This window comes from Spermophilus citellus (genome assembly GCF_964194105.1).
Source record: "Spermophilus citellus genome assembly, chromosome: 5".
Taxonomy (NCBI): domain Eukaryota; kingdom Metazoa; phylum Chordata; class Mammalia; order Rodentia; family Sciuridae; genus Spermophilus; species Spermophilus citellus.
This window is the reverse complement of record NC_138186.1, coordinates 130,481,983-130,499,917: the sequence shown is the minus strand read 5'-3', so window position 1 is coordinate 130,499,917 and position 17,935 is coordinate 130,481,983. Positions and strand designations below refer to the sequence as shown.

Here is a 17,935-nt window from a genome sequence, read left to right as displayed (position 1 = left end):
TCAGCATTTTATTTCTGCACTGATCTGAAGGGAAACATTCACAGAAGACACTAATATACCACACGTCTTTCTTGCTCTTACAGAATCCATAAAAAGTCTAATATAGTTTTTTTTTTTTGGTCCAGGCTTTCTGCAGGGCCCAGCCTCTATTTTTAAACTATCTCCATCTCATGCGCAGCGTGTTCACTTTTCTTGAGGAATATCTAGGCTTGCCTAGGTCTGTGTGCTTCTTCACATCAGTTGGAAACTTCAAAATTGTTCCTCTTCAGAGAAAACCACTCACACAAAAACTTATCCCTCTTCTCTCTTCACTCAGAATATATACCAAGGCATCTCATTTTTTTTAACTAGCATACTTTGGCATCAAACAAATCCATATTGAGTGTTTCCTATGTCAGGAGCAATGCTAGGTGCTGTAATAAATGCAAACAGCACATTTCTAAGTATCCCATGGATCAAAGGGAAAAAAAACTGTGAAATTTTGGAAACATGATAAACTAATAATGTGATGAAAACACAACATTAAAACAGCTAAATTGTGGAGAGGGAATTTATACTCTTTTATAATTTTCATTTAAAAATAAGAAAGGCAGGGCTGCAGGTATAACTCAATAATAGAATAGTTCCTTCACATGCATGAGACCATGAGTTCAGTCCTCAGCACAAAAATAAAACAACAATGACCAAAAATCAAAAACAAAACAAAACTTGCTGAAATCAAATATCTCAGAAGCCACGATTTTTTTCTTAAATATAAAAAGCAAACCCTCCAAAAATAGATGATAGAGAAATCAAAAATAAACTATCAGAAGCTAATGAAATAAAAATCAAATATAAAAAATAAAAATCAGAATACAGCAGAATACAACTGCCACTAGGATTGCTGTATGTATACACATAGATATATAACCAATGGGATCCTGCAATCTGTACACGTGGAAAAATGAGAATTCATAACCTATTTGAATCAAATGTATGATATTTCAAGATCATTGTATTGTATTGAACAACAAAAAAAAAGAAAAAGAAAGAAAAAATCAAATAAAAAATGAAAATCAAAGAGTGCAGGACAGACAGCAAAATTAAAAAAAAAACTAAATTCCATCCTTTATGAGAAGCAATGTAAAATTGATAGATCTACAAAAAGCATACGAAAAGCACACAGCATCATTACATAGCATGAAAGTTCAAAGTAAATCCACAATTTCATACTACTTCATACTTACTTGAAAGACTAAAATTTTTCAAAGGAGCAATATTAGAAATTTTGCCCTTTAAAAGAAAATTGTTTTTATTTATTTTTTCATTACAGTATGAGGGAGAGATATGAAACACTTCATTATTTCCATATTTAGGATTACCTGTGCTTCCAGATTCTTATACTTAGTGTCTATAATTCTAGAGATGTTTAACCATTTCCTCTTCAAATATTGCTTTTCTTCCTTGTGTTCATTCTTTATTTTAAAACATTCAATTAACTATACATTAAAAATAATTCTATTGTTTCTATTTGTTACTTCCTGTGTATTTGCCATATTTTTGTCTCTCTTGGGATTTCTTCCCACTGGTAATACTAGCTTCTTATGCGCTCTTCAGCTGTGTCTAACTCATCCCTTTCCAGCTTTAATTGATTTTTTTCCTACAGTTTTCTTTGCTTATTTTCCAAATTTAATTTGCTTAAAAACGTGTCCCATCTCTAAATTTTGATCGGGGAGAATGAATAGGTGTTTGCCTGTAAAAGAGGGATGATTGTGTTTAAGGCAGCGATAAATAGAATAGCATGTTCTAGTTACTGATTGGTGGTTGCACAGCTGATTTCTTAAAACTTCTTCCACCTATATTTCAAAACAACACCAAGAGCATTAAATGTACTTTTCACTTAAAGATTAAAGCTCAAAGTTAAATAATGTGCATTCATTTATGTAGCAATTCAGTGGCAAAACTGCAATGTCAAGCCTTGGTCCTTCTTCTAGGACACACAATCCCTTAGAGAAACCATAATTGTGTTTGTTCTTAAGGAATTTGATAATTCAAGTCTATATCACACAATTCTTTTCTGGTTCTAAATCATTTCCTGGAATTCTTCCTCCTAGGAGTACCTTAGGAGTGCTGCCACCATTTTCGTCAAGATCAAAGCCAAGTTGCTGTCTCCCTTCCACTGACCTAGCCTAACATTGACCTTGATTTAACAGAAACAGCACAATTGGGGCACTCATTGGAATTTACCTTGTAATGACTTCCTTTTGATAAGGTTTCCTTGCAGGTAGGGTTTATGAGGCTCATAAATATTTATTTGCTTTTTAATTTAACTCTTTCTTCACTTCGAAGTCATGTGGATCATGCCCTGGACAACAAACAAAATGAGTTTCTCTCATTGAAATATTTCTAATAAGCACATATCAAATTATTAGTTTATCTGTTGTCTTTTTTTGAAGCCAGTATATTCTAAGGTGAAATAGCCCACCGCTTTCTTATTCCTAATGATCTTCTTCTTTCTTTCCTTTCCTTCCTATTATCCCTCTTTCCCCCTCCTTTCTTCTTTCTTTCCCCTCAACATTGACTCTAAAAGATCAGGGCTAGTCATCTTGTAGACATTTTTGATTGGTTGATTGTTTACTCAGAATATTGTTTGAAATGTTCTCTACATCTGTATTGATTGAGCTAACTGAATTTCAGTTAGTTGTTTTGGTTAAAACACTGCAGAGGTGCTATTGTGTACACTGCAGGGTATCTCATCCAGAAGCACAGGATCACTGAAATCTCTCTCTGTATAAGTTATTCTAAGTATCATCAGTAAGTTAAGCTAGTGACAGCCACATTTATTTATTTTAAAATTGAATTTCCCCCTTTTGTAACTCTCTGTGGGTTGATGCTTGGATGTGATGGCAATATTCAGTTCCTCTTTAATCCTTCATGAAATGGTTGAATGGTTGCTGGTATCCTCTGAAGATTTGTACTTGAATCAATTATTTTAAGGATCTGCACTGATTTTGTGCAAGTAATTTCTACTGTTTTGATGTCTAAAGAGATAAACAGTGAATACTCCAGTAAGAGCAATAAATACTAGAGAAAGCATAATTCTATGGACATAGCACTTAAATGATGCCATTATTTCTCTTTTGGTTACTAGTGATTTGGGATGGGTTCATTTAATATTTGGATGAATCTCAAGCATGACTACATTTCATTTCAGTTAATTAAGCCACATTAAGCTTAAATTTAAAGGAGCATCTGGTTGACATTTGCCAGACACTAAGTGACTCTAGCAATAACCTGGAATGTAAGTCCATTAATCATAGTCCTGTCAAGTGGAATTCTTTATAGAGCTTGCTTATCAAAGCAGAGTATAAAAGAATAAAGTTGAAAAGAGTGTGAAAAAAAATAGTCAGAAGATGGGAAAGGATTATTGCTTTTTCTGTAATTCTTTAGGATTAGATTTATAATAGGTTTCTATTGCATTATGGAAAGATGACAAATGTTTAAAAAGAATTAAAAAAATATCTTGTGTAGAATAAATATTCAGTATTGAGTGAGTTCTGAAATGCTGTTTTAAGCAGAAGCAGCATTTTTGACTGGATCTCTTGTTTAAACCTTATCTTTATGTTGCAGCTGTACCTGGAAAGAAAGAAGAAAAAACAACCAAGACAGTGGAGCAAGGTAAAAAAAAATGAAGGAGGTTGACATTATCTTCTTTAGAAAGACAACAACATGTGGAGGAGAGCCCTGGCTTCAGACAGGCGGAAGACAATACCTTTAAATCTATGCTCCATGTCACTGTCCTTGCATGTTTTTTCTGTGCCAGGGAGAATGTGAGGTGGCAAGCTGGGTTTGTCTTTCTTTTGTGAATAAAACTTTGAGTATAAATTCAGAACAGGGAAACTCCACAGAGTACTTAATTTCATCAGCAGAAATGCTCAAGATTGCTGGGGATAAGGAAATGAACTGGAACAATTGGTAGAAGTACTTGTTTGATTTTTGGTTGTGATAATACCACATTGCTGATCATAGTTTGAAGAATAAAGATGACATCATCCTGTTTAACAACAAGAAAAAGATTTTACATTGCTTGGAAAATAATATGTAAAAATTAAAATACAGGAGATAAACAACAGCAAATGAAAGCTATTCAAATGTATATGATGACTTCAGCAATTGGTGTTTCCCAGGTCTGAAATTTCAGCTACAAATCAAAAACGTCATTAAATAGTTCTGTATATTTTAATGTGGTTGTATTATAACTAGATGTATAGTTTAGGAAAAAAAATCTTCATAGTACACCAGACTTAAGACATTTACACTTATACTGCACCTCCTCTTAAAGCTCAAAGTGTGCCAATAATTTTAATTGCTGTCCCCTTCTACATTTTACATGATATTATTATATTTATTATTTATTAAACAAAATTTGAGCTGACAATAATTTTTCAAAAGTCAAAATAATTCTTATTTTCATAGTTGAGATGGAATAAAGTTTAGTCTCTTAATATCAGAAATTTAGAATTTTTGATACGTATCTATCAAGAAACTCATTTCATTCCTCACATTTCAGATTAGTGAACCGAGATTAAGGATTCAGTTAAGTGAAAAGATTGGTTAAAGATTTATTTCCTTGGGCTCTTCAAAATATGATAACATTAAAATTTTATTAATAAAATTTTTAAATTTATTTGGGCTTCTGGGTACCACCTGACATATTAGAATTCCATGGCATATTTCTGTAAACTTCTTTTTAAAACAAAATATATACTTTAGTCTCCAAAATGTAAAGTAGAAGTACTAGTTCCAATTTCAGCCTGTTCACTTGTGCAAGTTTCTGATCCTAAATTTCTTCTTTAACAATTGAAGATAATTATACCTGACCTGCATATCTGACAAGATAGTGTATAGTTCAAACAAGAACACACATGTGTAAAGGATGTGAAAAATTTAAAAACCTAAATGTTAGTATAGTACTTTTTAGGTGTTTATCTCTTATGAAATCCATTTCAGTACAGGTGAGAGAATTTTCAAGCCACTTTGACCCCACTGAGCTTCATAGTTTTGTTTCCCTCTGGTGTAGTGGTGATTGCTCAAGGTGCTCATAGATTGCATTTATATTCACAGCATGTTAAGAGAAAATTGACCAGAATATAAAACACTCTCATGAATAATAATGTACCTAACAGATAACTGATTTGACCACCTGTTGTTTATTTCTTCTCACCTGCCTGTTAGCATCAGTTTCATTGATTCTATAATGTTTTTGCAAGTGGCCAGAAATTGAAATTGACTCTATGACATGAGAACTTTCTCCTTTTAGTATTATTTTATAATTTTGAATTAAAATGTCTTTTGCCTTATGATAACGTAGGCCTTTTATTTGTGTAAAAAAATAGAACTTCTTTTACTGGCTTTTTTTATATTGACATAGTAAATCATTTCAGCTTTAAATATTGTATGGCAGTGGCCTCATATTTTTCAACTCTAACAGTAACAGGAAATAGTGTATTTTGATATGTTGCCTGTTTTGTGATTATATATCTATGACTAATAATTATTATGAAAATAGATATTTCAGAATTTCATAAAGCATGGAGTTTGTGTGAGAATAAATTAGAAGTAACTGTATTCTTGAAATTTCACCATAGCATTCATAAGATAATACTTTAAGAATTGATGTACCTTTTTATCTAGTTTTTAGTAATCGTTAGAAATATAAAAATATACAACTAGTTCATAGTGCCTTAAAATACAATTAAGTATTCATTTAAGCTTGAACTTGTGGACTTTATTAGAAACACATTATGATATTTGTACTCATCAAGGTTCTAAAGCACTTTGTGATATAGATTGAACATCTGGATTTAGTTTGCATTACAGTTATACTTTGGAATCATTAAGGTAAACTTTACTTATGGGAAATTCATATTAGAAAAGGTGAAATAGAATTTATGTTAATATGATTATCTGATGGGACCTCATAACATGTAAGAAATAGAAATTTAGTCAAAGTTCTGCAGAACACCAAAAAAAATCACTGCTTTTTTCTCTAGTCCATGATGAATTATATGATATTCAATTATTTTTCTTATGAAGATATTGAATTGGGACATTGCAGTTTGGAGTAATAAGCAGTACTTTATAGCCGGCCTGGTGGCACATACCTGTAATTCCAGCAGCTCAAGAGGCTGAGGTAGGAGGATCATGAGTTCAAAGCCAGTCTCAGCAAAAACAAGGCATTAAGCAACTCAGTGAAACCTTGTCTGTAAACATAATACAAAATAGGGTTGGGGATGTGGCTTAGTAGTTGAGTGCCCCTGAATTCAATCTTTGGTACCAAAAGAAAAAATAAATAAATATTTTGTAGACTCCTCTACTTTGAAGGTGTGTGCACAAACAGACAGCATTAATATTCCCCCTGGTTTATAAATCAATTACCTAGGTAAACCAGAATACTACTCTACTGTGCTTACACAGTAAAAAGTTCCTATCCTTATAGGGAGAATCAAGGAATGTCAAAGGCAAAAAAAAAAAAAAAAGTTACTGCATGTGCTACTCTATGAGGATTCATGTTTATACATTTTATATTATGAAAGATTATATTTCAATAATGCAATAACTCATTATTGCAAACTGCTCATTTGCTGATATTTGATTTCAAATATATAGGTGTACATTTTCTTCATTGGTGTTCCTTTTCACAATTGATCTGCCCTCCTAAACTGCATTTTCCTTTCCTTTATTCAGTCTCTCTCTCTCTCTCTCTCTCTCTCTCTCTCTCTCTCTCTCTCTCTCTCTCTCTCTCTTAATCTGTTTGACAGAAGAAAATATTTGGTAAGATTTACTTAATGCTAGCTGGGAGGGAGGCAAACAGCCACTCTAAATAAGCATTATGAGGTTTAAAAGGAGACTGTATAAGACAATTACCCTCAAAGGTCTGAATTAGAGCTGTAGAATTCCCATTTTTAACATCCTTATTGAAAACTGACTTGAGTTTAGCAGTTAAAATCTGAAAAAAAAGTTATGAATTAATTCACTGGCAAATCATTTTTCTTTCTTCTTTCATTCACTCCTGTGTTTGACATTACTCAAGTCTTCCTATAGAATCCATCCAAGAGCCCATACCAGTGGCTGCATACAGAAGTTCAATAAATGTATGTGGTTGTCAAATACAAAATAAAGAGATTATTGAGAAAAAAAATATTAGATGATCTAGATTTCAACAAACTGTTCCTAAAAGATTGTGTAACAGAATATTTTCAGAAGTCAAGATTAGAATTTCAATAGTAAAGAGGTCCAAATATTTCAGAAATTAAAATGTAAATGATTTTCACTTTACTCCATTTTACAGTGGAAAAAGTAGAAGAAAAATTAATAAGTAATTTCTTTGTTAATTTATTATATTATACAACTAATAGTCTTAAAATTTTGTGTCAACAACATTTGACAAGGATAGAGAAAAATTAAATTTTAGTAATTATAACAATTGTGAATTTATTTTACAGAACTAAAATGGTATAAAAGGTTGAACAGGTATCTAATTAGGCCAATATATTTGCCTCAATTCAGAAAATTTAGGTTTTATTCTACATTTAAATTTTTATAATTAGGAATCCTAATGAGGCTCTCTCTAATACCTGTTCCAAGTGTAAAAACAAAAATTATTCAAAGAAATTTTAAATAATGTGCTGTGCTTCTTACATCAAAATATAAAGGGTAGTCTTTCTTTTAGAAAGAGGCTGATTTGAGTCATTTATAAGATTCTAAGATTCAAATGCTAAGAAAAATCACATTTGATAAACTTTAAGCCTTATGGATACTTCATTATCTTAAATTAAGTTGAAAAGATTATTACAGAAATATTAAGTATAATTTTCCACCCCCTTAACAATTAAAAATAACTTTAAAATTTAGTTAACTATAAAAACATGACAAAATAGTTTTTTAAAAATTGCATATAATTTGATTGCTTATTAACCATCATGAATAAATTTGAACACAATTATTCATCATTTTATTAAGGGTAAAATTGGAAAGTGTGGATCGTAATGTTAACAAAGTTCATTTTCTGTAACAGTGATCCAATTTTGCCTTTAATTAAAAAGTATTTCAAAGCTTAGAAACAAGTTAATATGTGTCCACCTGAAGGGTTCTCTCTCTGTCTTCTGTAAACAGTGGTACCCTACATAATTGTAATACTATTTTAAATTGTCACAGCAGTAGGCAAAACCTGAACACTTGTTATCATCCTCATCCACCTCATCAGATTCTTCTATTTTTGTCTGTGCACTGGTCCTTTCAGAATCTGTGATGTATAATTATTATAGATTTATCCCAGAGTTTCAAATTATTGTTAATGATATCTGAGTTATGTTTTCCCTGAGAGACACTTATTTATTTGAATAATGATGTCTATATTTCTCATGTCTCAATTATAAAAAAGAATTTTATATTTAAAATTACTGGAGTAAAATTGAAGGCTAAGTTAATGATAATTGTATTTAATTATTTGCTTAATATGTGATTATAAAGTAACTTATCTGCACATGTTGATTAAGTCATGCTGTTGACCCTCAATAAATGTTAAATGATAACAATATTAATGATTTCTGTGATTTCAAACTTTCTGAAACTTTTTTGTACTTGGATTGTTTAATATTTATTGAGCGCCCACAACAGGCTAGGCGCTGGGGAAGGGGTGCAATGGGCAGGGAGTGGGCCTCAGAGACAAGAGTGTCTACATTCAACTCAAGAAAATGATCACACCATGTTTGTGCATTTTACATATCTCCAAGAGAACCTTTGGCAATTCATGATCTCACTTGTTCACATAACACATTTCACTTCTTACTCTTACTTAATAATTTTAATTTATTCTCACAATTATTGTATTTCATTATGAGAAATCCCTTTTTAGCCCTTTCTTTCTTACTATTTATCCCACTCCTGCATCCTTTAGTAAACAGGTCTAATTTCTATATAGCCAAACAGAACAACACATACTCAAAGGAAGTTAGTAACATCATATTTGTTTCCCACAGAGTGCCACCTTTTGCTATGTAACACTTTACTCACATGATTAAATATTAGTTGATAGAATTGTCATTCAACCCTAGAGAATTTCAACCCAGAATAAGGACAGTCTGTGCAAATTATGCTGGTGAAATTTGAAGGTGATGATAATAGAAATGCATTAATATGTGCCTTTCCCTCCCAAGTTAAAGATTCACTCTTATTTTAAACAGGTTATACCATAGACACATAGAGACACATGGAGAGACACACATAATGCCTCCTTTAATTTCATGCAGATATTCTGTTTTTCAGTTATCTTAAAAAAAATAAACCACTTCTATGCCCAGTTTGGCCTCCATGTCCATCTTTTTTTCTTTCTTTTCTTAGAAATTGTGCATTTTGTGGAGAATCACACTGAAAGTAAGAAGATTACCCCAGGAAAATCCTTCCTACCCCATTCTTGTAATTTATATGGGAATACCGCTCTTATAATCAAAGAACCTCAATAACAATCAGGTGGAGAAACTAAAGTAAAGGACTAAGTTAGGTGTACCACCTTGCATTATCAGAACAGACAACACCTGTAGGAGAAATGTGTTCCCTAGTCAGCTTGCAGTCTACTCCTTCCTTTGATTCATCAGTGTAGTTTCTTAGTGGAAATATCAATCAATTAGTGTCTAAAAGTAAACTTTTTACATATAATATGTACTCTTGCTTCACCTATAATTCTTAAGCTGTCCTGATTTAACTCTCATCAACTTTCATGTAGAACTAATACAATGCAAACACAAGCCATTTCCTAAATCCCAGACAAATCTCATTGTAAATAAGAAAAAAATTTGTCATGCAAACTATGAATTTAGTGATACTGCACTTTGGATTTGGATTCCTTTAATATTTTTACAATTTTAAAGCAATACAAAAATATAGTCTTGATCATTGTCTACCCCTTAGATTGATGTTTCTTTAAAACATGCTTTAATCTGCAATGGGCCATTTTCATTCTCATAAAGAAAATTCTCCTGCAAATTCTACTTACCCTCAAATAAAATTTTGATTATCATCACCAGGATTTTGCATATAAAACATTTTATGTATTTGATATATATATACTTTTTTTTAATAGATAGCAGCTCCTGTTAATTATTTTTTTTAAAGAGAGAGGAGAGAGAGTGAGAGAGAGAGAGAATTTTTAATATTTATTTTTTAGTTCTCGGTGGACACAACATCTTTGTTGGTATGTGGTGCTGAGGATCGAACCCGGGCAGCATGCATGCCAGGCGAGCGCGCTACCGCTTGAGCCACATCCCTAGCCCTGATATATATACTTGAAAATTAAAATTTTGTTCTCCATGGAGAATAATCAGCTTTACATATTCTTTTGACATTCAAGATTAGATTGTACAAAAACTGCATAGATGCACCACAGTGCTTACTGTGCAAAACAACAAGTAAACACCTCTGTACGAGTTTTGAACATTACCCCAAGGCTAATTATATTTTGCTATTTCCTTATTAGTATTTATTTCCTCTCCTATTACTCTGGAGCCATGTATAGGTTGGGTCTCTTTTTTCCTTTGGAATCTTTAATAGAAGTATTTTGCAAGCTGGTACATTATTAATAATCTGAGTGGTTAGAGCAAAGATGATTTTCTGATTTTTTTTCCTTTGTGTTAACTGTTCTCATTTACAGGCTGTTTTTTCAGTACAGTTGTTGTTATTATTATTATTATTATTATTATTATTATTATTATTAAAAAACTTGCATACACTGTCTTGGAAAGAATTTGTTGCAATCAGTTACCATGCCATTTCCTTGAATAAATTGATGGAGTATAAGTGACATACTCCATAATTAAATTGCAGAAATAATTTAGAATTATAAAAATGCATTGCTACTTTTTCCTTTTTAAAAAAAATATTTATTTTTTAGTTTTAGGTGAACACAATATCTTCATTTTATATTTATGTGGTGCTGAGGATCAGACCCAGGACCTCATGCATTTTAAGTGAGCACTCTACCACTGAACCACAATCCCAGCCCCTACTTTTTTCAATTATAAATTAAATGATACATTCTAAATAATTTCAGGAATTAACATGAAAATGTTATCAATATTTTGCATAAAATTATTTGTAACTTGTTAATTACTACTGTTCTAATTTTTCATAGAATTATATTAGACACTAATTGAAAAGTAATTCTTAAAATGTCAAAGTTAAATTGATGCTTTCTTTGGAATTTTGGAATGACAAAATATTATTTCAAAAGCAGCTTTTAATCATATTACTCTATGGCTCACAAAGTTTGAGTTTTGTTTTACTTGACTTTTATATAAGAACAGAGATTAGATAACACATATAAAGCTTTCATATTTATTTTAAAGGCCTGACAATAAAATCATAATAGATAATTCTTTATTTGGAGATGACCCTTATAATTTTGGTTATGTAGGAAGAAATAACTGATGAAAGGCAGTGATGATTTTGAAATATTTACCTTCTTGAGCAAGGTACAGATCTATCTCAAAATAAAACTCAAGGTTTAGTCTAGCCTTACCAGTAATTTGTTTTGTGACAGAGGGATGGCTATTAGTCTTACTCAGCCAACTTTTATAAAGTAACATTATTTTATTAAGCAATCCCTAAAGGACCTTCTGGCCCTAATATTGTAAATTCTCATTTGTGTCCTCCATGCCTGAGACATTTCCACTTGGCCTCAAATGCCCAAGAATACATTTTGTTTTCCAATTGCAAGCACAGTCTGTGCAAAACTACAAATGGCACAATGGCACACAAGTTGTAGAAATTATATCCATGATATACAAAAAAGTCATTGTAATAAAATTCAATGAAAGATATTATCTCTGGAGAGAGGATAATGTGGCTAATAACCTTAGGAGACTGGTGGCATTAGAATATTTTTTTTAAATGTTCATAATGACTTTTATGTGTAGTCAGTCATTTCTTCAGTATCAATCACACACTGTTATCAAAACTTCATTTATTTCACTGACACAATGGCATGGATTTTGAATTTAGAATGTTAAAGACTCCCTCTAACTAGAAGGAAGTAAATTTAAATTCCTTAGCATGATATGATAGGTCCCTTTACCACAAAAGCTTAGCGTGACTCTCCAGCCTTGTCTATTTCCCTGTCCAGTGATCTAACCACATCAACTTTCAGATTCCATGGTTTTTAGAGGTTCTTCCTTAAGTTTGGGATGCCTTTTTGATTTTCCTTTCATGACAAACTTTGCATCATTTCAAAATCCATCACAAATGCCAGTGCTTCTGTGAAGTCAGCTTTCTCTCAGGTTGAGCTTGTCCGTCCTTCTGCTTTGGCCCAGAGCCTGGTGTGTGTGGCTCTATCATTCTACTCAGCCTGTCTGTATGGTTGCATTCCAACAGAGACTGAGCTCAGGCAACTCCCTTTTGTTTCTAGCTCTCCCTACACAAGAGATACTGAATAAACACCTATTGAACATGTGTAGCTTGTCTTTTAAAAATACAAATATATATCCTCTTTTATTTAAATTTTTAATTTAAAACATTTTTTAGCTTTAGGGATTAAATGCAGGGGTGCTTAACCACTGAGCTACATCACCAGTTCTTTATATTTTTTATTTTGAGACAGGGTCTTGCTAAGTTGCTTAGGACCTCTCTAAGTCGCTGAGGTTAGCTTTGAACTTGAATTTTCCTGCCTTAGCCTCCCTAGTCACTAGAATTATAGATATGTGCCGCCTTACCTGGCTTATCCTGTTTTTTAAAACATTGTTTCCAAGAGAACGGACTTAACATAATGGGCACTTTGTCACAGTGGTAAGAACTGTTACAATAGTTCTGGTTTGTTAAAATGGCATTGGGTTGTTTTTTTCCAACTAAAGACTTTTTAAGTCTCAGACATCAAATTTGTTTATGTGTATATATCCATCAAAAATTTAAATTACTATATAGAGTTCATTTAATCCTTCCCCCTTCCCCCTGGAGCATATTGGTCAGCATCCTTAAATCAGAGAAATCATTCAGGATTTCTTTTTTTGAGATTGGCTAATTTTACTTAGCATTCTATTTTCCAGATCCATCCATTTACCTGCAAATGGCATGATTTTATTCTCTTTTAATGCTGAATAATATTCCATTATGTCTATATACCACATCTTCTTTATCCATTCATTGACTGAAGGACATCTAGATTGGTTCCACAGTTCAGCTATTGTGAATTGTGCTGCTATTAACATTGATGTGGCTGTGTCCCTGTAGTATGCTGTTTTTATGTCCTTTGGGTATAGATCGAGGAGAGGAACAGCTGGGTCAAATGGTGGTCCCATTCCCAAAATTTCCAAGGAATCTCCATATTGCTTTCCATATTGGCTGCACCAATTTGTAGTTCCACCAGCAATATATAAGTGTGCCTTTTCCCCCACATCCTTGCCAACACTTATTGTTGTTTGTATTCTTAATAGCTGCCATTCTGACTAGAGTGAGATAAAATCTTTGAGTAGTTTTGATTTGCATTTCTCTAATTGCTAGAGATGTTGAACATTTTCTCATATGAAAAAAGGGAGGGAGAGGAAGGGAAGTTGCATAGGGGTAGAAAATGCAATGGAATGTGATGGTCATCATTACCCTAAGTATAAGGAAGGATGTGACTCTACTTTGTATACAAACAGAGATATGAGAAATTGTGCTCTCTATGTGTAATATGAATTGTAATGAATTCTGTTGTCATATATAACAAATTAAAATTAAAAATTAAAAAATGATAAAAAATACAAACAACAATAAATGTTGGCAAGGATGTGGGGGAAAAGCACATTCATACATTGCTGGTGGGATTGCAAATTGGTGCAGCCAATATGAAAAGCAATATGGAAAATCTTTGTAAAACTTGGAATGGAACCACCATTTGACCCAGCTATTTCTCTCCTTGGTCTATACCCAAAGAACTTAAAAACAGCATACTATAGTAACACAGCCACATCAATGTTTATAGCAGCACAATTCACAACAGCTGAACTGAGGAACCAATCTAGATGCCCTTCAGTCGATGAATGGATAAAGAGGATGTGATATATATACACACACACACACACACACACACACACACACACACCACAATGGAATATTATTTAGCCATATAAAAGAATAAAATCATGGCATTTGCAGGTAAATGGATGAAGTTAGAGAATATAATGCTAAGTGAAATTAGCCAATCTGCCAAAATGAAATGCCAAATGTTTTCTCTGATATAAGGATGCTGACTCATAATGGGATTGGAGAGGTGGAATATGGAAGGATTAGATGAACTCTAGATAGGCCATAGGGGTGAAAGTGTGAGGGATAGGGTATGGGGTTAGAAAAGACAGTGGAATGAGATACACATTATTATCCTAAGTACATGTATAAAGACATGAAACGTGTGACTACACTTTGGGTACATCCAGAGATGAAAAATTTGGTTCTATATGGGCAACATGAATTGTAATGCATTCTGCTGTCATTTATAAAATATTATATTAAAAAATAAATAAATATTATGAATAAAAAAAAATCTTAAAAAATTTAAAGCACTGTTAGAATGGAGTTTTTTTCATGGAAATCTAAAATATTAGTAAATTAGATCCAACAGTGTACAAAAAGAATTATACATGACTAAATGGGATTTATTCCAAATACATAAGTCTAGTTCAGTATTTAAATTATTTAATGTGATCTATAAAATCAACAAGCTAATGAAGAAAAAAGACAAAATCATTTCAATAGATATAGGAAATAAAAGCATTTGACAAAATCCAAAACACAATATTGATTAAAAACTCTCAGCAAAATTGGAATAAACAAGAATTACTTCAAATTTATAAAGAATATCTACAAAACATTATAGTTAACATTGTATGTAGTACTGAGAAATTAAAAACCTCCTACTAGCTTAGTAGATCAGGAATAAGGAAATGATATACTGTCACAAAACGTGTTCAACATCACACTGGAAGTTATAGATAATTTAGTAAGACAAGAAAGTGAAGCAAAGATATACAAATTGAGAAGGAAGAAATAAAACTGTATGTTTGAAGATGACTTAAAAACTCCCCCCCCCCAAGAAAAACCTCCTGGAACTAATCAGAGAATATTGCAAGGTTATATACATTATATCAGCAAATAGAGCAGTATTTTGTATATTATAATGCTAACATACAAAACGCTTACTCTCCAATATGCCATGAATGAAAAACTGGAAAAAATTAAATTAAAATCATAACAACATTTATATTAGTATCAGAAGAAGTAAATACTTAAGTATAAATCAAAATCATACAGAGTGTATATATAAAATAAACTACAAAACTGTAGTGAAATAAATAAAGGAACTAAATAATTGAGAGATATCCCCCATTCAGGGGTAAAAAAAAAAAAACTCAGTATTTTTAAAATGTAAGTTCTTTCTAAATTGACCTATAAAATCAATGTAATTCCATCAAAATGCTAGCAAGTTTCCTAGCAGATACTGACAAATTGATTCTCAAGTGGATCAGGAGAGGAGAGGACTCAGAGAAGCCAATATGATATTGAAGAAGAATAACAAAGTTTGGGGAATGACAGTACCAGACTTCACAACCTACAATCAAGGTTCAGTAATCAGGAGAATATGGTATTAGTGAAAGAATAGATAAATTATTCAAGACTCATGATTTTTAGTATTTTTTAAGGCAGTGAATCTATTGTTTGTTGTTTTAATGGTAGATGTGTCAGTGTACATGTGTCAAAATTTGTAAAGTATACAGTGCTAAAGTAAACCATGTATTAAATATGGACGTTGGTTGATAATAATGTTTGATTATTGGTTATTTGATATAACAAGTGTTCCATTCTCACCAGGAATGATGGTTGGAGAGGCTATGTGTTGAAGGGGGTTGTCTTAGTTTGAGCTACTATAGCAAAGTACAATAGACAAGATGGCTTATAAATAAGAAAAAAGTTTTTCCCCTACTTTCCAATCAATACTGCAAGTCTAAAACCAAGGTGTCCACAGAAATAGATCCAGAAAAAGATTTATAAACTTGAGCCCTCTTAGTTCTCAAATTGATTATATGACCTCCCAGAATAAAGAGCCCAGATTCAGATCCACAAAAAATATAGTCAACTGATCTTTGACAAGTAAGCAAAAGCAGTTCGTTCGGAAAAGAATAGTATTTTAATGATGTTGGACAACTGGACATTCTTAAGCAAATAAATAAACTAAAATAAATGAGTAGATAAATATAGAAACAGACCTCACATCCTTTACAACACTTTAACTGAAAGCAGATCATAGACCTAAATATAAAATATAAAACTAAAACTCTTTGAGACTACACAAGAGAAAATCTGTGTTCTCTTTAGTTTGAAGATGACTATTAAACACAACAACAACAACAAAAATAACCCATCAAAGGAAAAAAATATATAATTGGACTTTGTGGCTAGTAAATGACCAAAATCTATTTCTGATAGTTGAGGAGGCTAGAAGTACAAGATCAGGCTGCAGGTGTGGTCAGGTTCTGGAGAGGATCTTCTTCCAGGTTACAGGTTGCTGATTTTTATATCCTCACATGGCCTCACATGGCTGAAAGAGGGCAAAAAATCTCACAGGGCTGCATTTTGTTTTTATTTTTATAAGGGCACTAATTTTCAACCCTCATGACCTAATTACCTCCCAAAGTCCATTCTCCTCTTACATCACATCATGGCCTAGGATTTCAACATAAGAATTTTGGAGAAACACAACATTTTGTCCAAAGCAAAGGAAGCATTTAGGAACTTTGACTTTCAGCTCAACTTTCCTATAAATCTCAATCTGCTCTAAAACTGAGTTTATTAATTTATTTAAAAGCACAACAAATGTCAAAGAATTAGTTCACTAAGTGAATTTCAAAGTACTATATTTTGTAACACCATAGCATGAAAGTAGACGGGTATATAAAAAGCCATATTTATTTTTATTATTTTAGTAACTGTTAATATTTTTATATTCTAGTGTATCTCTTTAAATTTCCAGTTTTCATTATCTCTTATGTTTAATTTGAATACTTAAATCATAAGTAGAATGATTCCCAAGATCTCACACAAAGGTGTTGTGGAAGATTTCAGGTTATGAAATGAAATTTGAAGGACACTGAAGAGTATGTATTGTGAACAAGGTTTCTATAAAATAGAATATATTTATCTAAAATAAATACATGATTAGAGAAAATTACAAAAATAAATTGGAATATGTATACAGATACATGATTATAGATGATTCAATTTAGGAAATTCATTCCAAATCTTATATAAAAATAAATGCTTATGAAATATCAGATTGAAACATATATAATTTTATTTTTGTCCAGGAAAACTATTGAATATTGACAATTTCATTTTACTTGACACAGAATATGAAGTTCTTTGGATGAGACTTAGTATCTGATGGTGATTGCAAGATATGCATTTAACATTTCTATATATGTTACTTATTTTGAATTCTTATGCCATTGTATATATCACAGTTTTAAAAACTTTCCTAAAGCATGTAATACTTGAGTGAAGCTCCTCAAAGAATATTTGCAAAGTGTTATATATTAATATATATTTGATGCATTCAGAATCTACTAACTCTCCCCACTTTGTTTTGTGCAACTTAACTTACAGACTTTATTTACAATTATGTGAGGAATAGCTCACCATAGTCTCCAGGTAGAGGCAACACTTTTCTGATGTAATTCAAGCAAATTTTATCATATCCTTTTTAACTGAGTTGTCTTTTCAGAGATAGAAAAAGAAATAGGTTGAAAAAGTTTTTGTTGTTTTTTACATAACACAAAATTATGTAATAGATAAGAAGAAGGCTTCAATATTTTAAGAAAATATTGAATTGAATTGTATTAAATTAATTGGAAATATTATAGCTAAACAATTTTTA

The 17,935-nt window shown here is 31.7% G+C and overlaps 1 protein-coding gene across 7 annotated transcripts in view; it reads left to right on the top strand.

The window, feature by feature from the left end:
* Positions 1–17,935, top strand: part of TRDN (triadin) — a 400,855-nt gene that overhangs the window by 272,318 nt on the left and 110,602 nt on the right. For all 7 annotated transcript variants that reach the window (XM_081295982.1, XM_081295978.1, XM_081295980.1 and 4 more), the window contains one exon: positions 3,610–3,657. In XM_081295982.1, the coding sequence (XP_081152108.1) occupies positions 3,610–3,657 (48 nt within the window). The remainder of the gene's footprint in view (positions 1–3,609; positions 3,658–17,935) is intronic.